The following is a 26,073-nucleotide window of genomic DNA, read 5'->3' on the forward strand; positions in this document are numbered from 1 at the left end:
TCTCTTGAGAGTCTACAGGCCCTCTTATTTGGCCTTTGAATATTTTGCTTTCTTCCCATTACCTTGGCTGTTTCTTCTGAGCAGCGGGTAAGATGCCACTTCTCACATCTGGATTGTAAGAACCAGAATGGGCAAAGTTAACAGTTTACTCAGGTCCAAGAAATACTAGTTTCTGGGACTTGTGGGGAACCAACTGAAATGTATCCTGCCCTGTGACCTGCTCATCTCCTTGGATGTTATCAGTTCCCCATAACAAAGTGTTCGTTATTATAGTCTCATCTAGCATAAAAACAAATGATCTCTTTTTATTAGTTTTTTCTCATTGTGCTATGACCATACCCTCCTTAGTGTTCTTTGTATGGGATACGTTATATATAAGGGACTATAAAAGTGTTCGGGACACACAAAGCTTTTGGGGTTCGGCGTGAAATAATTATCTGCTGCCTGCGACCTTTCTGCTTGGGGTCCTTCCTGCCAACAGGGGTTACCCACGCCCCGACAGCTATGTTTCTTTCTATTCTGGTTAGCAGTAATTCAATCCTTCCACATCGGGGTGGGTTATCATACACAGCCTTCTGTTAGGCTTGCTCTCAGGGATATACAGATATAGATGGGTCTTCTTAACTGTATGGTTGCATAATCCAAACTATAAAAACAGAATAGTTTAACCATTTTGAGGGTACCTGGGTGGCTCAGTCGGTTAAGTATCTGCCTTCAGATCAGGTTGTGATCCTGATCCCAGGGTCCTGGGGTCAAGACTGGAGTGCAGCAACTTGCTCACCTGGGGAGCCTGCTTCTCCCTCTCCCTCTGCCCCTACCCCTGCTTGTGCTCTCTCTCTCTCTCATGAGTAAAAAGAATCTTAAAAAAAAAAAATAGCTTAACCATTCTTCTGACGAAAATTTAACCAAATTATTTTGTACATGAATACAACTCGAAGCTCCTCTGGGAGGGGTGCCTGGGTGGCACAGCAGTTAACTGTCTGCCTTCAGCTCAGGGCGTGATCCCGGCGTTCTGGGATCGAGCCCCACATCAGGCTCCTCTGCTGTGAGCCTGCTTCTTCCTCTCCCACTCCCCCTGCTTGTGTTCCCTCTCTCACTGGCTGTCTCTGTCTCTGTCAAATAAATAAATAAAATCTTAAAAAAAAAAAAAAAGAAGCTCCTCTGGGAGAAAATTGCCTACTGGGGGGGAGACAGATTTAGAAACAAAACAACACAACACAAAACAAAACAAAAATGTCGCAGTGGCAAGGATTATACTTTAGAATCTATGGATCCACACAGATCTTAGCACATAGTGTAGTCGGGCATTCTGCAAACATTTACCACAGTAGTTCATGCATTTCTGCTTGCTGAAATACTTCCCAGCTTGGGTCATAATGCTGGTCCACCGGGCTTCTCTGAATATGTTTGGCTCACGTTTCTCACTGTTTAGTCTTTTAGCCATTTTTTGTTTTGTTCCACATTTAGTCAGTAAGCGCTCGTTGACTGCATGCTGTCTGTTAGCGTATCTATCCCATGACAAGGGGTACATCTAGGGAGATTGGTACAAAAGGCAGCAAGGGTTTATAATAAAACAACGCGACGGTGCTGTGAAAAAGGGAACATCCTTCCTCGGAGATGCCATTTGGCGACAACGAAGAGGGGGGTTGGCTCTTCAATGGCACAGAGCGAGGAGATGGGTCCTCCTGGCACAGGAGACCACTTGAGCAGAGCCGGAGATGTGACCAGGCAGGTGACCTTTGGATTATCAGGTGGCTCCCCTGGAGAGATGGGTGTGGGGTTAGGCCAGGAGGCGAGACTGGGTAATTATGTGTGACGTGATAAGGAGTCAGTGGGGCCATTAAATACCTTTAAATAGGTGAGTGCCACAACGAGTCTGCTTTTGCTTATGTGGTACTATCTGCAAGAGAGTTATGAAACCAGCATGGGAGCTGGACTGAAAAGCCGGGTAGGTGCAGAGAAGTCAGTTAGGTGTTGTTTTTCAGTTGTGTGGACCTAAGTGGGTCAAGATTTAATCTAAGACATACTGTTCTGTTATTTTTCTTAGAGACCTCCCTAAAGAGGTGGTAGTACATAGTGAAGGATTTATGGGAACTGGCAGGGTCGTTCATATTCTGATTTGCAAGACCTCCACGCTTGTCCAGAAACACTGGGCCGGCCAGGGTATTCCAGGCTTCCTATTAGACTCTGGGCAGTCCCTCCAGCGTTTGAGGGCTGTGTTGTAGAGCAGTTCCTGTAACCACAGCCACAGCCAGGGGCCTGACTCTCTGGAAGCAACTAACTACAGTTCCTTGTTGTTGTGAGCTATGTAAGGTAAGCCACAGTCACGAGATGACTACATATCCTCTCCAGTTGGGCCTCACCTTCAGGAACACACGTGCCCGCAGGCACAGTAAACAAGCTAACTAGGGCAGAACCGCAAGACTCGTATGGACGACGCAGGAGCTGGAATTTTGATTCACGAAATTACAGGATTTCCCCTTTCATTGCAATGAGGGTAGAACTGAGCGAATGTCAGATTTTAGATAAAAGAAAGGGGTCTGACAGGCGTACTTCAGGGTTCTATATTTCTTCCGTGGTTCGGAACGCTAGAGAAGTTTGCATCGCTCCACTGGCCACCTAATCACGACTTATGCGGTCCTGGGCGCCATCCTGGGGTAGTCCTTGGAACGGTGGTGGTAGCATTCTTCGGGCATCCTCCGGAGGGGTGCTGGGGATTCGGGGAAGGGCCTCTGGGGGAAGGCTCCTTGGGGCTGTTCTGGGAGGGAACCTCCAGGGGGTCCTCGGGGGCATTCTGGGGAGTTCTGGGGGGGACCTGTGGGGTCCTCGGGCCGTTCTGGGGGGGGGGCTCTCGGGGGACAACCTCCGGGGCTCCTCCGGCCGTCCTCGCAGCGGCGGTCACACGGGCCGGCGTCCCACGGCGCCGCGACCCTGCTTAGCGCAATGGGGAGGGTATCATCAGTCTATACTCTGGAGGTGGAGAGCTGGGCCCTCACGCACGTCCTCCTTTGGCAAAAAGCTGCCGTCGTGCGACTTTAGCAGCATTCTTTACCCGTGCTCCGTCCAGGCGCGGACCCCGGGCCTGAGACCCGAAGGCGTCAGTCAGGTGGTAGCTGGGCCGCGGGGAGCAGGTCAGCTCACCCCGCTGCGGGCCAGTAGTCCAGGTCCTTCGGGGTGGTGGGCGGGGCCGAGCGGCGCGGGGGCGTGGCCCGAGGCTCCTGGGCGGGCCCGGCGCTCCCCGCCCTACTCCCGGGGGCGGGGCTCGGCTCTCCGGCGGCGCCTGCGCACGAGCGGCGGCGGCGCGGCGGCCGTCCCTCGCGCCGGCATGGCGGTGTGCGCTCGTCTCTGCGGTGTGGGCCCGTCGCGGGGATGCCGGCGCCGCCAGCAGCGCCGGGGCCCGGCCGAGACTGCGGCGGCAGACAGCGAGCCGGACACGGACCCTGAGGAGGAGCGCATCGAGGCGGGCGCGGCGGCGCTGTCCGGGGCGCTGGGCGGCCGGGGCGCGGGCCCCCAGCCGCCCCCGCGCTGCTCGCTGCTGGAGCTGCCGCCGGAGCTGTTGGTGGAGATCTTCGCCTCGCTGCCCGGCACCGACCTGCCCAGCCTGGCCCAGGTCTGCACCAAGTTCCGGCGCATCCTGCACACCGACACCATCTGGAGGCGGCGCTGCCGGGAGGGTGAGCGCGCCAGGGCGGGGGTCCGGGGGGCGGGCGTACCCCAGGGCTCCGGACGGGGACCTGCCTCAGATCGGGGGCCTCAGGGGGAGGGTCCCGGCAGGGCGGGGGGCGGTGACTCCGGGGACCTCTCCCACAAGTCCGGGGCGCGGGGTCTGCGAGAGGTGGAGTCCTGGCTGCGCCGGGGAGCCTCGCTCTACCCGCTCTGGGGGCGGGGGGCGCTCTGAGAGGGGTGGGGGCGTCCTCAGCCGCGGAGACTGGAAGGTGACTGCCCTGGGGCTGGGTCTGGGTTGAGGCCGGGGAGTAAGCTGACGCTTGTGGGCATCCTCGTCTGTCCTCAGGCCTCGGGGGGCGGAGCTGAGGCGAGCGGAGGGGGTGAAGTCGAATGGTTAGGGAAGCAGACGGAGCCCGAGAGTGTGGAGGGTCTCCTGAGGGGCGGGCTGTGGAGGGGCAGGTGGAGCCGGGCAGTGCGGGAGGGGGTTGAGTTCCCTGTCAGGGATGCTGGTGGCAGTAGTGAGGGTGGCTAATAGTTTTGTAACAAATCCCAGGAGGAAAGGTTTACTTCATCCAGAGTTCTCTACGTGTAAACGTTTAAATCTCTGCGTCTAAATCTCTACGTTTAAACGTTGACAGAGCCCAGGTATTTCATGAGGTCTCCTATTTTGGTAAAAACGATGGGTAGGAAACAAATCCAAACAATGCAGAACAGCAGGAAGAAAGTAAAAATCATCAGAGACCCCTGCAATCAAAGATAACCCACTCTTAAGAATTTGGAGCCCGTCTCCCTATGCGCATGTAGAGTCCTGTACACATTTTTACCTAAACGGGATCATACCATATATACTGTCCTGGAGACAGTTTAGTATGAAAACGCTTTGTGGGATTCCACTGCATACATCTGCCACCAGACCAGTTAGGCCCCTACCGATTGACTTTTGAGTTTGCAGTTTTTTCTTGTCATCAACAGTGCTGTCAGGGTTGCTTTTGCGCAGTTTTGTAGAAATGTGTGATGTTTACTTGTGCCTTCTAGGACTTCTGAGATTATCTTCTTGGGGTGCACTTCCTCTCAGAGGAGGGATGTGGGTAGTAGGCTATGCACACTGATGGTGTAGATGCCCATTGCCCAGCTGTTGGCATCTGCATCCCCAGAGAAGGTGCATGAGAAGGCCTTTCCCCAGATGCTCTGCAACAAGGGGATCAGTCATCTTAATCTCTGCAGTGAAGCTCAGTGGCCAGGAGTCCGGAGTTTAAGTCTGCAGGCCAGGCTCAGTTTATGTGCTTTGAGATCCTGGGCATGCTTCACCTTCCCAAGTATTTTTGGGAAGTGCTGCTCCCGTAGGGTCACTTTGGGCGATAAATGAGATCACACATATGAAGCTCTCACCCCCTAAATGGTAATGTTCTATTGTGAGGCTTCTTGGCCATTTTATTTGATCTCTTGTGATTCCTTATTTGTGTGTTTTTGTTTATGTCTCTTGAAGGGTCTATTTTTGTCTTACAAATCTGTAAGATCTCCTTGAATACTAGCAGTATTATCCTTTTGTCATATATGTGGCAAGTGCATTTCTTTTGACATTTTAAAATAGAGGCAAAGAAAGTTCCATGTTTTCTGTGAACTCTACCTTTTCATTTGCTTTGTTTTGCTTCTTGTACACTTGTAAGACCCAGATTCGTCACCGGTGTTCCATTGTGCTTTGAGAAGTTTCTCCATCGGTCAGCTGGACCTATGTGGTGGTTTCTGGTGGGTTTGTCTCTGGGGAACTGGAACACGTCTAGCTCAACTGTAGGAACAGAGAGTAACGAAGACATTTGTGTAATCAAAAAAACTCCAAGGTATGGTATGGATTAAAAGTCACTGGGTTTAGAGTTCGGGGTGCATTCTTAGAGTTGCTAATGGAAGTGCAGGAAATTCTGATGAAGATGTTGAAGGAAGTTGGGGGACAGATGCAGGACTGCAGTCCTTGCCTCTGGGAGCACTTCTCAGTTCCGCTTTCCCCGGGGCAAGAGACAGTGTGACATTAGAAGCAAGGCATCTTGTCCACCAAGCCGGACAGACATACTAGGAAAATTTTCATTACGAGAAATTAAAAAAAAAAAAGAAAGAAAAGAAAGACAAAAATGGTAAACAGGCATATTCCTAGTCACCCCCAATAAATAACTGTTAATTCTTTTGTTATATTTGCTTTTGATTCCTTTATCTTTTTGCATTTTTAACATTTTTAGGTTTTTAAAGATTTTATTTATATGAGAGTGAGCGAGCACAAGCAGGGGTGGGACAGAGGGAGAAGCAGACTGCCGCTGAGTGAGGAGCCCCATGTGGGACTCCATCGCAGGACCCCAAGATCATGACCTGAGCCAAAATCAGATGCTTAACCGACTGAGCCACCCAGGCGCCCCCCCTCTACCTTTTTTAAGGAAAACATCTCAGCTGATATCAAATCACTTCTGACCAGCATTGCCCTTCTTATTCTAAGAAGCAGCCACTGTCCTGGGTTTAATTTACTCGTGTATACATATGCTTGTATACATCCCCAGATATCACATTTTGTGATGGTTTAATTTTTAGAAACATATCATACTGTAAGTATTGTGCATCTGGTTTTTTCCCTTGTGAACTCGTTTTTTAAGTTCCATTAATGTGAATACATTTGTGTCTGGTTCAGTCTTTTTAAATGCTGTGTGGTGGTTCATAACTTGAAGAGACCACACTTTGTTCCTTCCCTTATTTTTTTGTTGTATACCGTGTACAGTCTCCCTGTCTGTTGAATATAGATAGGGTACATGCAGGAGTGGTGCTGCTGGGGCTGTGGGCGGTGGGCTGTGAGCCCTGCGGTTTCACTAGGTACTGCCCGATTGTTCCAGCAGTGATTTTAGCTGCCTGCCCCCTGACACTAAAGCATGAGCAGACAAGTCACAAAAGGTGACATGCAAATGTTCAGTCCGCACCATCTCATCACAAAGCAGCTGTAGTTTCTGGTCCAGCTGCTCTGTTACCCCAGTCAGTCCAGTATCTGCCAAATGATCTCTACTCCGAATGATCCATTTTTAATTATTTTAATTTGCATGTGTTCAGTAACTAGTGAGGATGCACATTTAAAAAAATATTATTGGTAGTTTGGATTTTCCTTATTTGCTTATCCTTACTCTGCCCACTTTCTGCCCCTTTTTTTTCCTTACTGATTTGTGAGTTTTATTTATTTCGTCTGGATGGATTTCTGTTTAACATATTTCAAGACATTTCCTTAATAGTCTATAGTGATATGCTATTTAGCCTCATTTAAAATGACTTTTGTGAAAGTTAGTGTTAATCAACCTTACGTATTTTGGGTTTAAGTAATGATTTTCATCCCAAGGTCATGAAGATGGTCGGTAGATCTTCAGCTTCGCTAGTTCGTTCTGGTAGCCTTAATTTCCAGCTTGTCTATGTCAAAAATTGGATGCCTGGTAATCCTACGTGGTATTCATAGATGTCTCATAGAGTTAGTCTCATTACATATGTAAGAACAGTCAGGTATGGGATGGGTCTGATCTTAGTTCTCTTAGCTCCCAAAGTTCATCTTTCCTGAACTAGACATTTGGTGAAGGTGAGTGTTGAAGGGTCAAAGCCCCAACTGCATTTAGGTAAAAACCAAAGCCCTCCCAGCCGTGGTGGGCAGGACGGCGGGTCTCAGGCTGGTTGAGGGGGTGAGTTGTCCCAGGCTGGCAGGTGTCCAGGAACAGAACTTCTGGGTCTGGTCCAGCCCTGATGGGTATAATAGTGGCTCCAGTTTTTAGTGTCTTGGGAGGTTGAGTGAGACTAGTGAATATGCATGTTTATATGTTTGCTTTCTGTCTTTTGATAATTGGATTTTCCAGAACAGAAAACAAGCTACAAAAATGAGAGTGGCAAAGAGAAGAGCGTATACCTGTGTTCTATTGCTTCAGAGAATTTGGGGCCATGACTGACTTTCAGGGGGCAGACAAGGCATGTGTGTTTGAGAGCCCTTCCTAAAATGATAGGGTGAGTTTGTCGGGGTAGAGGGTAGCACTAGAAACTTAAAATGAGGTGGCTATATTTATGATGTTTGGTGAGAAGCTCACAATTTCCAGTGTCCTAGCAATAAATCAGTTATTTTTATAGAACTTTGGCCTTTCTAGCCTGCTGCATACTGGAGCTGTTGGGTCAAATATTTTCTAGGGGTATTTCTCTAGGCAGGTGAAAGAAGGTTACTGGTGAGAAGTCAAGTCTGTGCTCCTGATTTTGGGGCAAAGTCGTAACTAGGTGGTATTTATCCTCTTTCAGGAAACAAACCAAACCAAGCCCAGCCCCCAGGGCAGGCGGAGGCCAGAGCGAGGGTAAACACTTTTTTTGATGCATCACTCCTTTGGCTGCCGGCCTCCTGCAGTTACTTGCATGTGGGGCTATAAATAAGTCATCATTTCTCAGACTTCTGAGGGTAGAAGCCAAGTGCCTTATTTTGCCTTTGACCCTGACGAGGCTTTTCTTTTGTTAATACTTCACCATTTACTTGGTGAATTTTGAAGCCTACATTCAGACCGTAGTTCTAAATCAAAATATTCAAACAAGAACAAAAGACAAAATTAGAAACAAAGGAAATGCTCATACGTGTATTTTCCCCTTCCACACTGAGCTTTAAATATTCAGACACAAGAATTTCATATTGTTCAGCTCAGTACCTGTCAGATCCTGGTTTTGAATTTATAATACATAATTTGCCCATTTCTTCCCTTGATGTTAAGTTTTTTTGCCACACAGAATGATTTTTTTAAAAGATTTTATTTATTTGTCAGAGAATGAGCACAAACAAGGGGGAGCAGCAGAGGGAGAGGGAGAAGCAGGCTCCTCACTGAGCAGGGAGCCTGATGTGGGGCTCGATCCCAGGACCCTGGGATCCCAGGATCATCACCTGAGCCGAAGGCAGACGCTTAGTGACTGAGCCACTGAGGCGCCCCGAATGATATTTGTATAATATTTTGATTTGTTGTAAGTCTAAAGTGGGTTTAAAGTCTATCATAATTAGGAATAATTCTTTTCCAATAATGTAGGATTTTTACGACAGGAATGAGGAATTAAAAACCAGTATTTAATTCTGTTTTTGCAAGCAGAACAACATGCTGTTTCTGTCCTATATGATATGCTGATGCAAAACATGAGAAACGTGGCTTTTGTTAAATAAGACTGAAATTGGATGGTCGTCTTGGGAAGAGGGGAACTGGGCAAGTTGTTCGTTTTAAGGTTGGCTTTAGGGATTTTTATGATTCCTGTAAAGCGGATCCTTGCTGAGCCCACTGGTTTTGTTGGCAGGTGGATGAGCTGTTCAGGTGGTAGTAACACACGCCGCAACCACGCGAAGGGGAAACTCGCCCCCCTCCTGCACATGCGGCAGGATCTCAGAACTGGAGGGAAAACCTTTGTCTTTTTCTTCTGCTTTGCCACTTGAAAGGACTACAGTTCTCTGTATTTTTGCAAGTCGAATCTCTTATGCTGCTTTCCCTTAGCAAAGCAGGAAAGGGTAAAGGACAGTGGCGCCTCATAGGGGAGCATTTTTGAGACTTTATTTCCACCTTAAAAAAGACAGCTAGAAAGTGAACCTGGTACCCAGACAGCATCGAGTAAAGATTTCTCCCTGGCCATATTTAATTGGACAGACAATAGTACCCTGCCAAAAAAAATTGATTGGTTGTTAGACGACCAGGCACTGCCATTGTCACTGTTTTCCTGTGTTTATGAAATGATTACGTAATGCATTTGAGGCTCTGGGTTTGTCTTTCTGGCTGGAAAGGGCATGCAAACACAAGGTTGCCTTTGGGACTTTGCAGAGGAACAAGTGTCCTCTCGAAAACGAAGGCCCTTTCCGGAGATGGGCAGGATTTGGAACCCATGAGTCAGCATCCTTTGCCAGCGATACCATCACTGTCCACCCGGTGGCGATGGAGAGGCTGGTGAACTGGAGCCGGCCAGGCCTGCACGTGGAGCATCAGTGGAGGAGCAGGGAAGTGTTGGAAATACTAGATGACGTCCAGGGGGAGGTGTTGGCAGAGTCAGGCTCACAGACTTCTCTCCTGGTCTCATACATGGGCAGCCTATAGCGGGTGTGTGTGCATTCAGGAAGGGTGGGTGTCTCAGGGTGACAGATGGGCCTTAGCGGGAATCGGTCTCCCTTGGCCAGCAGGTGCCTGCCCTGGGAGTCCTCTCCCTGCACGAGAGCAGCTTCTCATGGTGTCTGTTGGCACAGAGACTGTTTATCTTCATGTGGCCTGAGTTTGTTGAGAACGAATCACATTAATCTTGTAGGTGGTTTCAGCCATCCTGGGGAGCTGTTTGTTCAGCCTCCCAAACAGTCCAGGTGTTGAATAGGAGACACTGTGGGCGGGTCCAGGTTCTGAGTTTTACGGTCTTCCATCCTAAGATGCGGTGGCTGCAGAGTGTTTCTCCAGATCTGCTATGTTATTAAAAAAAAACAAAAAGCGCTTCATGCAGTTACGGTAATAGCTGAGTAGGGCAGTGTGCTGGAGAACCATAGGGGTTTAAGGGTGTTCTTGGATATCGGCACCCAGCAGCTGTGCTGCGAAGCCTGGGGGCTGGTAGTCCAACCCCTCCATCCCGCCTGGGGGAGGTCCCCTCTCCTGCTAGCCCCTGCCACTGCCTTTGACTTCTTTTTTAGCCTCAGAAGTTAAAGTGTGAACCCTATTTTATTAAGGAGTGTAATTATCCCCTAATTTAGTACAAACACAAATCAGTCTTTCTGATCAAACTGCCCTTTAATTTTATTTAGAGGACCCTGTGAGTGCAGAGCGAGTAGGAAAGCCTCTGGTGTGCGCTCCAGCCCTTCTTTTCCCTGGCCCCCTCCTGCTTGCCCAGTACTACGTCTGGGTCACCCTGTCCTTTCCTCCTGCCTCTGACTCACCCAGTGGTGCAGTGGCCTCCTTGGACCCCCACCTGCATTTCCAGGTACCCCTGTGCTGGCACCCCGCAGGTGAATAGCCCAGGCTGCTTTTCTACCTAAGACTCTTCTTGTGGACTCCCATCTCTGCCACCCGACTCCCTTCAGGGCTGGGAGAGAACCTCCCTTTCCAGATGAATCTTGTCGGCCCACAGACTCACTGCCGGTAGTGTCTTGTGCTGCGCTTGTCCAGTGTGGCCGCTCTCCCTCCTCACTGGCATTTACTGGGAGAATGAGACCAGGTCCCCGCTGAGGCAGCCTCCCGGTACCCACGCAGTGCATGAAGAATCACACTCACTTTCTTTGTCACATTATCTACTCCGATGCGTGTGCACATCTCAGCCCTGGCTGCCACAGCTCCCGTGTCCCTGAATCTCCACCTTCTCCTCCAGGGAAGGAGCCTCGAGAAGCAGAGCTGTGTCTGCTGGGTTTTCCTGCAGTGGGAAGGGAGAGAGAGAAAACTTCTAACCCGCTCCCACCCACAGAGACGGACCAGAGTTAGTGCATGTTCAGACATGTGCTGTGGGGACAGGGAGTTTTTGGTAAAGCCCATCATGCAGCCCCGAGCTCTCGGACAGGAAAGAGTGAAGAGCGCTTGGCAGCCCCGGGCAGTTAGGTCACAAGAGGCTGCCGCTTACGTGTTGACTTGACTGGGCCAAAGTACTAGGCTGTTCCTCCCTCCTGGCAAAACATTTTTCAAATAGCTTTTTGGAAATTTTCCGACTGGAATATTTGAAGTGGCAGTTTCATTTTTTTTTATTATGGTAACATATACATCCAGCAAAAATTGCCGTTTGGACTATTTTTAAGTGTATGGCTCTGTGGCATTCAGTAGCTCAGTGCATTNCCCCCCCCCCCCCCCGCCCCCAGCACTGGTGCATCTTGCTCACCTGCAGCTCTGTCCCCTTACACACCAGCTCCCCTCCCCCCTGCAGCAGCCCCCGTGCTGTCTGTCTCTGTGAGTTTGACTGTCCAGGTATCTCATGGAGGTGCTCATACAGTATATTTGTTTTTGGGGACTGGCTTATTTCCCTGAGCATCATGTTCCCCAGGTTCATCCATACTGCGGCAGGTGACAGAGTTTACTTCCTTTTTAAGGCTAAATCACATTCCCTTGAGTGGATGCACCACGTTGTGTTGATGGGCCCATCTGCCCGTAGACACTTGTGTTGCTTCCATCTCTCGGATCTTGTGAGGAGTGCTGCTGTGAGCCCAGGTGTAGAAGTATCTGAGCCCCCACTTTCACTTCTTTGGGGGCTAGATCCATAAGTAGAACGGTAGCTGGATCCTAGGGTAATTCTGCATCCCCATACTGTTCTCCACAGCATGACCATTTCATTTTATAAATTCCCCCAAGTCCGGCTTACCCATGTTTCTCCCTTCCCAGCTTTTTGGTTTGTTTTGTTTTTGTTATCTTTGGAGTAAATACTTCCAAAAAAGAATTGTTTAAGCTCCTTTATATAATAGATTCAGTTTTTATTTACATAATCTCTACACCCATCATGGGGCTTGAACTCCCAACCTTGAGATCAGGAGTCCTACGCTCCACCGAGTGAGCCAGCCGGACGTCCCACCAAGGAAACTTTTTGGATTGACAGCCTGTAACATCAAATCCAGTGTTGGATTGAGAAGCATCTGTAGGCGGCATGGGCTGTGTGCTCACTTGCAGTCACCGGGGACAGGAACTGTGCCGGAGGGTAGAGTTCACACTGGGTGGTTGTTCTGGAAGGGAAGATACACGGTGCTGGTGAGTACACAGGCCTTCAAGCTATTTTAAGGACAGTTTCCCTTGATGGCTTTTGGGACCGTTTACAGAACAATTGGAGGATGTGGCATTGTTCTTAGCCCCTCTTTAAAAGAAAGATTTTGCCATTAGGTGGAAAACACCCGACAATTCTCGTAGGAACGGCTGGGTCAGAGTGACATTCTTCTGCTTTGGTGGATTTATGGTGACCATTTGGAAACGTTAAGAAAAACCGACCAAGGATTGCTCTATTTATCAGCGCTCCACCCTAGTTTTGCTTTTCTTCTGATTGTCCACAGTGTTTCTGTGGACGCTTCGTCTGCTTGTGCAACTTCATATCCTGTGCCACGGGAGCATTTCTGGACACAATATGTGTAGATATGATGAGGCCGCCTCCCGGCTGAAACCCTTAGAGCCATTCAGAAGCATTGCTTCTGTCAGGTTGGAGTGTGCGCTGGAGTCTGATCCAAAAATCATAAGCCGGGTCACCAGCCTTCACAGCCTGGGCCCAGAGAAATGACTAAGCAACAAAACGCATGCCTCGCAAAGGCCCGGGTAGACCTCAGGTGCCGTCAGCCACGGGAGCGCACCGGGATGCGTTTTCAGGGCTGTGCCCCGTATCCAACCATTGGCACCGAGAGTCACGGTGTCTTGCCTGCAGCACTGCACATATTACAAAGGAGAGGACCCCTGCCCCCTGCAGTCACCCCACTTGATCAACGAGGCAGTAAGAGACTGTCCTTGTCTGTTACCGCAAGCACCAGCAGTGTGCTGGAACCGAGAAAGGGAGCTGTCCTTTCACAGCCTCCCAGGAACGAACCGGTGCACCGATGTCGTTATGTGGTAACAATTCTGAAGTGCGTTGTTTGCACAAGAGAAAGCCGAAGTGTATTTATGGCGAGCCAGAGTAGTGACTGCTGACTGGGTGTTTCAGGAGGAGCCACTTGGCCAGCATGGGCGTCACGGAGCCAGCAGGAGATGGCGAAGAGAGTTTGTACAGAGCAGAGTGCTTCTCAGTGAGACTGGGGTAGACCAGTTGTTCCGGTGTGTTCTGCTGGCCAGGGCAAGGGTGGCCCATTCAGCTGGTCCACGGGTGAGGTGGGTTTGGACAAGCTGTGTTCTCTCCGATGCTGGGGACCCCTTGCACGCGGGTGTTGCTGTGTCCCTGCCCCAGACACACAGACGGTGTGTTTCATCCGTCTGTCCTCACAGGCTCCTACGACTTGCATTATCCTCCAGAATGGAGTCCACATTTTTTCTTGGCAGCAGGATAAAACATATGCTTTTTATTTTTTTGCCTGATAGTGAGCAAGGCCGTGATTTACATCTTACGAGTCTTTAATGTCACGTCTGTTCCTCAGCAGAGGTGGTAGGGAAAGCGGGGCTTCTGTGGGCAGGCCCCATCGGGAGAGACACTCGCCCCAAATACCTTCTCTCCTCTGTGCCTCTGGAGCTTTGCTTGTGTACTGTTGGAATCCCATCAGTTCATAAAAGCGTTAGGGCTGGTAATAAAAGACCAGACCTTGCGAGGATTTAGGCACCATCTGGAGTGACACGTGAGGGGACAGCACTCGGCCACTACTGGCCACACTGCATGAATCCGCGTTTCGGACGGACTGCTGAGATGCCAGCCCTGCCCAGCCTTGGCGTCCCTTCCTGTGATGGGGGCACAGTGCTGGTCACGGAGGTGGTTGTCCTGGGAAGCCGCAGCTGAACGCCTGCACCCCGGATGAGCAGAGAGAGTCCTGGTGGGGATGGTGTGAGGGCCTGGGCAGCGGGGGCTCTGCTCACCACTATGAGGTGCCCCTTTTAGGCTTCAGCTCTGGGTTCCGCACCACAAGCTCTGCTCCTTCGTGCAGGCCACGGGCCTCTGCACGTTTTCTTGCTCACTGAAATGGGCGAAGACAGTAGCAGCTGTCAGGCCTGCCAGCGGTGCCTGGCTCATGCAGAGCTTGGTAGCAGGCAGGTGCAGTCACTGTTAGCTCTTGGCCCCCCAGGCAGTTGGATTCGTGGTGATTACTTCAGTATGGTGCTTTCCTTGCAGAGCCTTGCTGGGACCCGACCTGAAGGACCCGAGGTTTCAGCTGGGAAGCTGGGGTGGGTGACTTGGAGAAGTGGGGTGGGGTAGGGACAGGGAGGAGGAAGCAGGAGGGTGCCCTCAGCTGGGTGAGGGTGAGGACAGGGAGGCGGGGAGGGCATCCAGGATATCCGCCGCTGGCTGGGGTCTAGGGGCCTGGTGCCAAAGGGATGTGGATGTGCAGCTCCTCCTTCCAGACCCTCACCCAGGCTCTCACCCAGGTCTCCCCTCATGGGCTCGTGGCTTTGTTTCATAGAACCAGTAGCCTGGTGAGCCACGCAGTGTGGGTTTAGGGGGCCTTCGTGAGACCCTGACACCAAGGATGATCTCATTTCCATGGGAACGTGCTGTTTCCTGACCATTGAGTTTGTGCCATACTCTCTTCGTAAGCTGGGGATTGTCTGATTTGGGGTTTGTGCAGGTTGGCTTCTGGAGCTTATCGTGTTAGCGTGGATTGTTGTTTTGTCAGGTGTGGTCTAAACATAGAATCATGGCCTCACCGGTGAGTGCCGGTGCTGACTGTGTGTGTAACGGCAAGGGACAGACTCCGCCTTGAAGACAGGGCCAAGGCTTTGGCATGCACCGTCCTTCCCCGCCCTCTGTCTGTTTCTGCTGCCTCGTGACTTCTTGACTGTGAACTCCAGCAAATGTTTCTTGTTGCAGAGTATGGCGTTTGTGAGAACCTGAGGAAGCTGGACATCACGGGCGTGTCTTGTAGAGACGTCTATGCCAAGCGTAAGTGAACCTGTTGCCGGCCATGGTCCCCTGTGTTCAAAGGCAGAAGCAGAGTGAGCACCCTCGATGGGAGTGCAAAGAGTGTGACCCGCGGTCCACAGCTGCCTCTCGACACCTTCTGAGAGTCGTAGCTAGTGCTCCGCGGACGGCGCCGGGAGCAGCAGCCCTGACACAAGGGGGTCTCATCTCCATCTCTGGCGGTGTCCCGTCCTTATTTTTCAGCCCGTCACAGATAATGGTGTCTTCTATTAGGTGTGGAGAACCCTTAGATCTGAGAAACGTGGCTGCACTGGGAATAACCCTGGGGTATTTCCAGAGGCATCCCTTTCCCTGGATCTTGGGCCCGCAGCCCGAGGGGCACGTGGACAGCAGCTTCCCTGGGAAGTGTGGCCACTCCTGTAGGCTTCCACGGCCACTTGCCTGCAGCCCCATGTCAGGCTCCCCCTTTTGGGGCTCCGTCTGCCCTTCAGCCTCTTGTCCCCACCTTGAGCCCCCCAACCCCCATTTCTTGTTCTCTGCTCCTTTGCTTTGCAGAGTCACCAGTGACACACCCTGTCTGAGTGCTCCGAGTCCCCCCAGCCCCAGATGTCTTTCCTCGGTGCCCCTTTAGCGTGAGGCTATGAAGATCTCTGTTCACACTGACACCACCCAGGAGCTGCACCCCGGCACCGACCTGCAGGGAGCAGCCTGTGGGTTCACCCCTCGGCGCTGCTTTGTGCAGTGTTAGAGCCCCGGGGCTGGGGATCAAAGAACAGAGTAAGAGACGATGGGGACCAGTTCTCTTCGGCCTGAAGTGGATTGTTCACTGCTCTTAAAAGGACCTTAAGGGGGCGCCTGGGTGGCTCAGTCAGTGAAGTGTCTGCGTTCGGCTCAGGTCATGATCCCAGGGTCCTGGGGTTGAGCCCTGAGTCGGGCTCCCTGGCTCCCTGCTCAGTGGGGAGCCTGCTTCTCCCTCTCCTCATGCTCAATCAATCAAAAATAAATAAAATCTTAAAAAGACCTTAAGATTTCATCTTAAATCTGTCTTGGTAGATTTCATTTTTCACATTCTTTTGCAATGTTCTCCACTGAAAGCAGAGCCGGTGGCACTCCTTCCTAAACGCCTCCCCCGGGAGTGGGAACACCTCCGATTCAGGACTGAGGGGGAGGCGGGTCGCGGAGAGCCACCTGAAGCCCTGGCCAGCCCCTCCAGGGTCTGGGTGCGCCGGCTGCAGCCTCTCCCCGTGTCCCTCTTCTTAGCGGGTCTGTCACTCAGGTTCTCCCGCTGAGATGCCCCTCCTTCATGTGGCTGCAGGGGAGCATGGGGTTTCCATGTAGGGCCGGCTCCTCAGGAGACACTGGCGGTGCTCCCTCCTCGGATGTGGCCGATTTTGTCGTCCCGTCAGTTCCTTGCCCCGTCAGAGGCTTCTCTCCACATTGTGATTGTGGCAGCTTGGGATTGGGAGGTGGTGGTTCCGAGTAGGCTTTGCTCACACTGGGGAGCTCTCCTGTCAGCAGGCTGGAGGTTCTTCATGGCCCTTTCTCTGGGGGGTCAGTGTGCTCACGACCTGCACAGCTCCTGGGGGCTCCGCCATGCCCTCTGCCCTGCCGTGCCCAGCCCCCTGCTTTTCCCTGCCCTTCAGAGGCCTTGCCTTGGGCTTCATCGTCCTTGCCCCAGCTACCATTCCCAGCTCGGCAGTTGCCTCCTGACCCTATCCTTGCCCTTGGCCCCCAGAGCAAGGCTGGCTATTCAGGACCTGTTAGCTGTTGCTTGCCTGTGCTTTCTTCTCCTGCTTCCGCTCCACCTTCCACCGACCCAGGAAGACGTGTCTCAGGGGACACGGGTCTAGGGGGCCGTAGTGGTCCCATGTCCTGAAAGCCTGATCCCTTCCTGTCTTCTCATCTCCACAGCCAGACAGTGCTTCTCTGCAGTCTGCAAAGCCCAGATTCCAGAGGCAGAAAGCCACTTCTGCCCCTGCTTCCCCCCTTCCATTCTGTGGGTGCCCATGTGGCTCTGGCTCCCCCCTTGGTTCCTCCATGCTTGCCCAGAACTCAGTATTATAAATACAGCCGGAGTGTGGAATTGGAGGGACTTACGCTGGCCGACAGCATTGGTGTTGGAGCAGGACCCAGTTCTGTCCTAACAACCTGTGTGTATGTGCACATGACACACAGGTGTCCTGGCTTTTCTGGGTGGTCACCTGGTTTCTAGGAGTATCCACTATGTCAGATTTTATGACTGGACTGCTTGCGTTTGTTAGGTCGTTGGACAATACCACCTGAAAGCAACTTGAAGGCAGAATTCTCTTTAGGAGTTTAGAAGTAAGCATTCCGAACAGCACCTGGAGGAAGGCAGGCGCTGACACCTGCCAGGTGTGGGGGCAGACGTGGGAATTAAGGCCCCCATGGAGCTCAGCTCAGTAATGCTGTCCTGTGGAGCACAGGTGGGCAGGCAGGTGGGCAGTAACTGTGAGCAGCAGATGGCGTGGCCAGGGGTAAGCTGGGGGTGGACGAGGGAGCGGGGACAAGGACAGGGCGAGGTGAGCATGCTTGCCTGTGCATCTGGAATGCTGGGGACATGGACAGGCGCAGGAGGACATGTGGAGATTGCTTTTCACTACTGAATCTTGACCCCTTAAAAATCGTTGCAAAATCCACAGAACGATGACCTTACTCAGTGTCTGCAAGTGTTGAATCCGCCCCAGTCAGAGCCAGCTTCCATTTTCATGCTCACGATGCAGGAACCGTGTTTTTGTGAATTTGCTCCGAAGGCCTCATCTGGGAGAAAATTACTTAGCTTTTGGAATGGGTGGTGGCAGAAAATCAAGGTTGGTTCCTGGCATAGACGGGTTCAAGAGTAAGGTGGCCCGAGTTCGGAGGCAGGCAAACCTTGCCCTTAATCAGATACCACACACGCAGCAGAGGTCATGGAGAATGCCAGGTGTACGGGAGAGACCACAGTCAGGCACAGGGGTTCCCAAAACATCCTCCAGCCACCACCTCTCGGCTCTCCCCGCTCCGTGTGCTCCCTTGATCTGTGGCTGTCGAGAAAGAAGGGTCCTGAGCTTTCCCATCTTCCTGAGTTTCTGGTGTGGCTCTTGGTTAAAGGAAGACAGGTCACCCTGGCAAATGCTTGCATCCTGAGGCCCTGGGGGCTGCATGTGTAACGGGAAGTGTCCGCTGTCCGTGAGGGAGGGTGTTTGAGTCATGGAAACTGTTCATACCATCCTGGAAGCAGAGCCATCTTTACCCTTTCCCTGCTGTGTCTGTTCAGGTATAAACCCTCGTGTGAAGTCGGGACGTTTCATGAAAATTCTTCCCGATTACGAGCACATGGAGTACAGAGATGTTTACACCTGCCGTACGTACCTCCTGCTGGCTTTGGCTTTTGTGGGCGAGCACGGCCGAGAAGCTGCATGGAGAGGGACCTCTAACTCCGGGCACAAGGACTGCTTGGGTGTTACGAGCAAGCTGCCCTCCTTGGCTTTTGCTGTTTTCTTACCTTGGCTGTTTTCTGTGGCTCAGCCACAGCAGAGGCCACACCTGAGCCGTGGCCCCGGGTTGGCTGCAGACGTGGGCCGGGATTCCGCAACAGCTTTGGGGTTTTTGGGTAGTACCAGCAAGACCACTCCGGTGATGCACATTTTAGTATTTACCGTTTGTTGAGGCTGAGGGGAGAGGACAGGATAGAAGCCTTAAAACACTTCTGTTCCAGAATTAACTGTAAGTGGTTTGTTTCTAGATTTCATTAGTCACATTGTAACAGCATATGTGAGTTAAAAAAATCATACGGCATACCCACACTGGGCAGAAGTGAGTAGCACCACTTGGTTATTTAGAACCTGATTCCCCGCTCGATTGGCATTACTTGAGTCTGGAAATTTCCCTGGGCCGTACTGTACACATCTCTGCTGATAGGCTGAGCTGAGGTGGAAAGTGAATGTCTTATCGAAAAGACATCACACATACCTGCTTGCACTAAAGGCACTTTCACGTTCCCAGAAGGACACGGCACCACTCCCTTGTTACTCCCACCCCTCTGAACCCTCCACGTGTCTGTGTTGCCTGCCTGGAGCAGATCTGCTCCTGAGTCTCCGCAGATGCACAATTTCTAACAAAACCTAATGGGAGCAGAGGAAATGAAGTTGCTTATGGGATCGCTCCTAACCCGTCAGACTGTGGACGTGCAGCCAAAGTGTTTGCTGGTCCCGTGGAGACCATCCTGGCGCCCGTGCGGAGACGCCTGGACCTAGCTAGTGTGCTTCAGGGTGTGTGCAAGGACTGGACACAGCTCCTGACAACGCCCACCTTGTTCTTGTCATCAGGCCCAGAGCCTGACCTGCTCGAGTGCAGACCGGTGACAAGTGGGCTCGTCGGGAGTGTGTACGAGCAGGCGTGAGGAGCTGGCTGGGCTGTCAAGGGGGTCGGGTGGGTCACGTCTGCAGTCGGAAGGCATGACCTGGGTTCTTTCTGAACCCTCGTGGAAGTTACCTCTGGCACATTGTGTCCTAGGTTGACCCACCCTCCTGCTTAGCAGTCAGTGAGCAAAGGTGCCTCATCCAGCCCAGCCTCCCAGAAATGTCCACTGTGATGACTGGCATGTGAGGAACCTGGGACCTGGCACTATTTCTGTCTCCCTTACCCACTTGCCCTGTTCCTGGAGCTCTTGAGACCCCGTGTTCCCTGGTCCCCTGGTCCCCTGGTCCCCTGGTCTCTCTGGTCTCTGCTGACCAGAGACGCTCAGCAGCCTCAAGCCGAAGACACCGCCCTGGGGAGAGGCAGGTCAGCCCGTCTAAAGCTGACCTTTGAGGACCTTTGTGGCCCCACTGAGCTGCTTGGCTGTGTCACTTCTGCCTGTTTTGTCAGGCCGCATGTTGTTGCTGGTACTCTTGGCAGTCCGTGTCTGTAAGGTGCTGGGAGCGTCGCGGCGGGTGCCTCGCGTTAATGACGTAGCTAACACATGGCCTTGCGTGTGAACTGGTAGTAACCGTCCGTAACCACAGGGCTCCGGGTTTTGAGGTTGCCATCCAGAACTCTGGCGGTGCTCCCGATAGCTCTAGTAGGTACAGGGAGTTCGACGGAACTTCGCACACCTCTCGTGAGGAGATGGGTGGGCCACTTTTAATGCTTGGGCATAGATGCCGGGGCGCTCAGCTGCACGGGTGGAGTCTGATCAGAAGGCTTCACGGTCCAGTCCGCCTGGTGGGGCCAGGAACACACAGGGCGTCCTGAGGAAGGGGGAGACCACTGGGACGTCCAGAAACTGGAAGGTGTCCTGGAAAGGGCAGAGGGCACCAGCGGGAAGTGCGCCTGGGAGATGGAGACCGCCTGCCGATGACCTGGCCAAATTCCCGGAGCCTGTGGGATGTGTTCTTCCTGATCCTGTTCTGGGTGTTGATTCTGTATCCTGCAACTTGACGTCTATTGGGTTTTGATGGAGTCTTTAGGGTTTCCTACATACAGTGTCATGTTGTCTGCAGACAGTGACAGGTTTCTTTCCAGTTTGGACGCCTGTTATTTTTCTTGCCTGATTGCTCAGGCCAGGACTTTCAGTACTGTGTTGAACACAAGTGTCCAGGATGGGCATCCCTGCCTCGTTCCTGACCTTAGAGGGAAAGCTCTCAGCTTTTCCCCGTTGAGTATGTCAGCCGGGGCTTTCTCATGTATGGCCTTTATCATGTTGAGGTATGTTCCTTCTAGACCCATTTTGTTGAGAGTTTTTATCATAAGTAGATGCTGAATTTTATCAGATGCTCTTCATCTATTGAGGGCATCTGATTTTTACCCTCATTTTGTTCAGGAGCTGTTGCCACACTGATTTGTAGATGTTGAACCGTTCACTTTATCCCCGGGATAAATCCCATCTGATGATGGCCAGTGATCCTTTTAATATACTGTTGAGTGGGATCTGCTTGTATTTTGTTGAGGATTTTTGCATCCACGTTCATCAGGGACACTGGCCTGGTGTTCTCAGTCCTTGTGGCCTCCTTTTGGTATCGGGGTCCTTCTGGCCTGAAGAAGTGAGTTTGGACATGTCCCCTCTGATTTTGTTTTTATTTACCAGAAGGTACTAGCAAGTGGCAAGAGATATGTTAGTTGCCTTTACGATCGTCTTTTGGACAAAAGTGACGTGTGGGACACCCCTCGCCCGAAATCCCTGCTCTGCAGCTTCAGATGGTCATTCCGGAACGACTGAGGGCCGTGCCAGCGGTCCTATGTGCGGGCCACAGCGGCCGTGTGTGCGACCGCAGGGGAAGAGAGCCAGCTCCCCGCCCGCGCTGCGCTGAGGACAGTCAGAGCTTTTGGGTTTGGTGCTTGTCTCGTGCCAGGAGTTTCCCGCTTGCCTTCCTAAGTGGCCTTCCTGCTGGCAGATGAGAATTCACTGGCACTGACTAGGACGGGGCGTTTTCCCGCTGCGCCTGAGTGGAGAGGTCCCTTAGCTCAGATGATGTCCCCCATTTTGGGGAACGGCGGGGGGTGTCTTAGAGCTGAGAATGTTTTTCTGGATACAGCCACACTGACCTCGGGGACCAGTGGCTGGAACAGCCTGCGAGCTACCTTGTTTGGAGTAAATACGAATTATTCTGAAAGGCCCGAGTCCTGCCTTCTGGGGCTGAGCAGCAGTTTTCTCGATTGTCACAGATCTCAGAATTCTCTCGCGTTGAGGCTCTCTGCGCCTGGGAACTGACGTGCCATGTCCTAATGCCCATGACCATAAAGCACCTGAAGGGTCTAACACAGTTGCCTCCATGTCTCAGGTCCCCTGCCCAGTCCCCTGATCCCCTTCTCCTCTCCTGACCCGTGGCTGTTTGGAAACCTTGTGGGGAGGGCTCTGTGAGCTGGGGGTCTTCTGCAGGTCAGAAGCCCCTCTGGGTCTGCGGGGCCCTTTGTGCCAGGACATCTCAGCCAGGCCCTTCCTCTGCCCGTGCGGGGTCCGGCAGAGGGTCCAGTGGGAGCATGAGGGAAAGTGCCTGAACACGTGCACACCCCTTGTGTCGTTCAGCGGCTGGCCTTCCCAGCCGGGCCCTGAGCATTAGGGGGTAACTCTGTAACTCTGGCCCTCCTCCTGGTGTGGGCACCCAGAGTTCGTGTGTGACTCAGGTGGACACCTTCGGCCTGGAGGCACCTTGGGCTCATGCTGGACTCGGTTCTGGTTGGCTGTGGTTTTTTCAGTGTATGTCCTGAAACACAGACCTTATATTTGCACGAGGAAAGGGCTCGTCCCATGCAGCGGTTAGCTCAGAGGTTCCCTGCTTGCAGCCCACCCGGTGATGCTGTCTTTCTTCCCGACCATCTTGAGGTGATCCCAGGCTGAGTGAGCCACTGTGGTGTCCGCAGAGGCCATGAGGGGCACAAGGATTTTTCTAACACGTGGAGAGCTTATGCACCCACTGTGGGCTGCCACTCCAAGCAGACAGCTGGGGGGCAGTGTTTTTATTTCAAAGAGCTGTAGCTTTTAAAGCAGAACCGGGAACTCTGCTTTCAGAATTGCCAAGAGTCCTGCATGTTCTTTGAGCAGTCCAGGGGCTCTGAGACCAGAGACTGATTTGGAAAGAACCAGACCATCGCTAGCTGTCAAGCTGGGGGCTAGGGGGAGGGGGACACAAGAGGGGATGGTCATGCCGAATGGGCCCATTTATGTTACTCTCCAGTATTTTATCATGAAAATTAAAAAACCTACCAAAAAAAAAAAATGGAGGGGATTATAGAGCAAACACCCAGTTAGCGTCACCAGATCCTACAACCCTCAACAACATTTTATTATCACACAGTTGTCTGTGTGTCCATCTCTCCAACATTCCACCTTATTTTTTGAAACATTTCAGAGTTAAGTGCCAGATACTATCATATTTTACCTCTGAACCGTTGAGTGTGTACACATCCCTGTGTGGAGTTCACAGGGTTCCTGATCCTTATTGTTGTTTATTGCACAAAACCCATCAGGGTCTGACCATAGAAGAACCAGACTGAATTTACTGTGCATCTTGTAAACCAGCTCACAAGATTGCACACAGGATGAACGGCAGGTGTCTGGGAGACAGCACATGCTCGTTTAGACACCTGTGTTCTTAGGTTGACAGCTCGGCTATCTGTGGTTGCCGGCCAGCTGTCTGCATACTTCAGAGGCCTGGGCTGCTCTGGCCTCACTTTCCTCGTCCCTGTACCCCCCGGGCCAACGTGCACACCCGATAGCTGCCATCGCGTCTCCAGGCAGCACTTGTCCCCGCTGGCCGGGCTCCCTTCCCACAGAATGGTGTGATCGTGCAGCTCTGGTGCTCCAGCCCATCCCTGGCTCCCACTGTGCCTTTGCCAGGGATGCATTTATCCCAAGGAATTCGGTTCTGCAGTTAACATAGGCTGAAAAGTCCCAAGATCTGCCGTCAGTAAGCTGGAGACCCAGTGCAGCTGAGGGTGCAGTTGGGGTCTGAAATCTGGCAGGCACGACACCCTGGAAGAACCTGTGTTTGTTTCAAGTCCCAAGTTAGAAAAGACTGATGTCCCAGCTCAGTCAGGAAGGCATTCCTTGCTCGTGGAAAAGCCCTTTCTTTCCAGGCTGTGAACTGACTGGACGAGGCCCATCACAGCAGGGAGGGCGAGCAGCTTTACTCGGTGCACCCAGGGTAGTGTGAGACCAGATGGGTTGTCATGGGTCACGGCTGGTACCTGCTGCTGGGATCGGGCTGTCGGGCTTGCGTGCCCAGCAGGGGCAGGCAGTTCACTCCAGTGGTGATTTTTAGTCTACTTGCTTTGTAGACACACTTCAAGTACAGATGCCAGGTCCCAGCGTTAGGAGAATCTAGTCCCCATCTGCCTTTGTCCCTAGGAAAACGGCGTCCCCGTCTCTGACTCCCTCGGTGATGGGAGGCTCACCACCTTACAAGGGTGCTCACTCTGTGTCTTTCAAGGCAGCATTATTGGCACTGGTCACTCAGAGCCTGGGTTTTATAGTGGCCCTGTTGTCTGTCTTGTTATGGTTTTGAAAGACATTTCCCTTCTTAGAACTTTAGAAACTTTTTAAACGATCTGCTCCACCTTTATGTCCAAGACTTTTTTTCCCAGCCGTCGTGAGTAGTTTGTCCACAGTTCCTGGCTCCTCATCTCGCCCTTCCCCGTGTGTCACTGTGGAGTGCAGACTGGCTGGCTCCAGCATGAAGACCTGCTCTCTCTGTCTCTCCCTGCAGTGCTCCATCGGTACAGACACATTCTGGGACTGTGGCAGCCAGACATCGGGCCCTACGGGGGACTGCTGAACGTGGTGGTAAGTCCGAGAGCATGGTGCGTGGGTCTTTGCGTACTTCTCCCAGAGGGGCAAGCCCGCTCTCACCCGCGTGGTATGGCGATTGTTGGGGGCCAGAGGCTATTCTGTGATTGGCTCTCAGCCTTCTCACTGTGTCCCTGGACTTTGTGGCCATGAGCCCCCGGTTGCCATGATGGCGTCTTCCCTCCTGTATCCTGGTCCTTGCTTATGCCCACAGGACATCTGGTTTTGGACTGTGCACTAGTTTGTTCTAGTGAGGAGCCCTGGGAGCCTCGGACACTCACCCTCTGGCCCTCGGGGCCACATGGAATCGTAGCAGGTGCCCCGTCGCTGTGCCCCGAGGCGCACCCCGGCTGTGTGTGTGAGCGCTTGCCCTTTGAGGAAGACAGTTCAGCAGCCACGGCGGCCTCGGAACCAGGCTGGGCCTCAGAGCGAAGTCGAAGGTGGGGCTGTGAAGCCCCGATTTTAAAGTTTTTCTCACCCACCGCAGTAATACTGGGGTCAGCCAGTGTCCTTGATGGGTGGGAGCACCAGCGGTGGGAACTTTCTGGGGAGACCGTATTTCCACCATCTGAGAGCATCTCCCCACATCTCCCCTTATCACTTACTCTCTTAGCTTCCAGGGGCCACCATACCAATGACCGCACACCAGGTGGCATAAAACATATTCTGTTGCTCTTCTGGAAGCCCGACGTCCCCAGTCAGCGTGCCTGATGTCCTCAGTCACTGTGCCCCATGTCCTCAGTGTTCCTGACGTCCCCAGTCACTGTGCCTGACGTCCCCAGTCAGCGTGCCCAACGTCCCCAGTCAACGTGCCCAATGTCCCCAGTCAGCGTGCTTGACGTCAGCAGTTCCTGATGTCCCTGGTCAGCATGCCCGACATCCCTGGTCAGCGTGACCGACGTCCTCGGTGTTCCTGACGTCCTCAGTCACTGTGCCCGATGTCCTCAGTGTTCCTGACGTCCACAGTCACTGTGCCCCATGTCCTCAGTCAGTATTCCTGGGCTGAGGTCAAGGTTTGCGCGGTCACCACGCTCTCTCAGAAGACTCCAGGGAATGGTCCTTCTGTCTCTTCCAGCTGCACGGCCCAGGTGGCCCTCGGCTGTCGCCACACCCCTCCTACCTCTGTCTCCGTCCTTGTGTGGCCTCTCCCCTTCTGTGTGTCTCAGACCTCTGTCTGCCTCCCTCTTACAGGGGTTCAGGTGATGGCATTTAGGGCCCGTCTGGATGAGCCAGAGCCCTCTGACGATCACCTTCACGTCTGTAAAACCCTTTTTTTGCAGTGTCAGGTGATGAGGTTCATAGGCTCCAGGGCTTCAGACATGGACTGCTTTGGGGGCCGTTTTTTAGCCATCAAGATTACAAGGAGGAAGAGGGGCCTTACTGGGGAGAGGTTTGGCCAACAGCACCCATCCCAGTGATCCATGTTAACTAACCAGCAGTAGGACTCTGACCTCAGGCCCCTCCTGGTTTCATGTGACACACACAGCCCCACTTCTCTGATCTCCTGCTAGAAATACACAACCCGAATCTCATCACAGGTACCTCTTCGCACAGACAGACACCGAGGACAGGCCCCAGGAGCACTGCCCTCTGCCTTCCAAGTATCAGGCTCCCCGAAGGCCAGAAGCACTGATGAGCTGAGAGCCATGGTCCTGGTGGGA

At 52.5% G+C, this 26,073-nt stretch overlaps 1 protein-coding gene across 2 annotated transcripts in view; it reads left to right on the forward strand.

Annotated features, from left to right (window-relative positions):
* Positions 1–3,294: 3,294 nt before the first annotated feature.
* FBXO31 (F-box protein 31) overlaps positions 3,295–26,073 on the forward strand; it is a 41,850-nt gene continuing 19,071 nt past the window's right edge. The window contains exons 1-3 of one of the 2 annotated variants that reach the window (XM_040633211.1): positions 3,295–3,674; positions 15,100–15,171; positions 24,333–24,409. In XM_040633211.1, coding sequence (XP_040489145.1) covers positions 3,326–3,674; positions 15,100–15,171; positions 24,333–24,409 — 498 coding nt within the window. In that variant the 5' untranslated portion in view covers positions 3,295–3,325. Of the gene's footprint in view, positions 3,675–15,099; positions 15,172–18,412; positions 18,512–24,332; positions 24,410–26,073 lie in introns of those variants that run through there. The other variant, XM_040633212.1, reaches the window with a different exon arrangement.

This window comes from Ursus maritimus, unplaced genomic scaffold, assembly GCF_017311325.1.
Source record: "Ursus maritimus isolate PB19 unplaced genomic scaffold, ASM1731132v1 scaffold_19, whole genome shotgun sequence".
Lineage (NCBI taxonomy): Eukaryota > Metazoa > Chordata > Mammalia > Carnivora > Ursidae > Ursus > Ursus maritimus.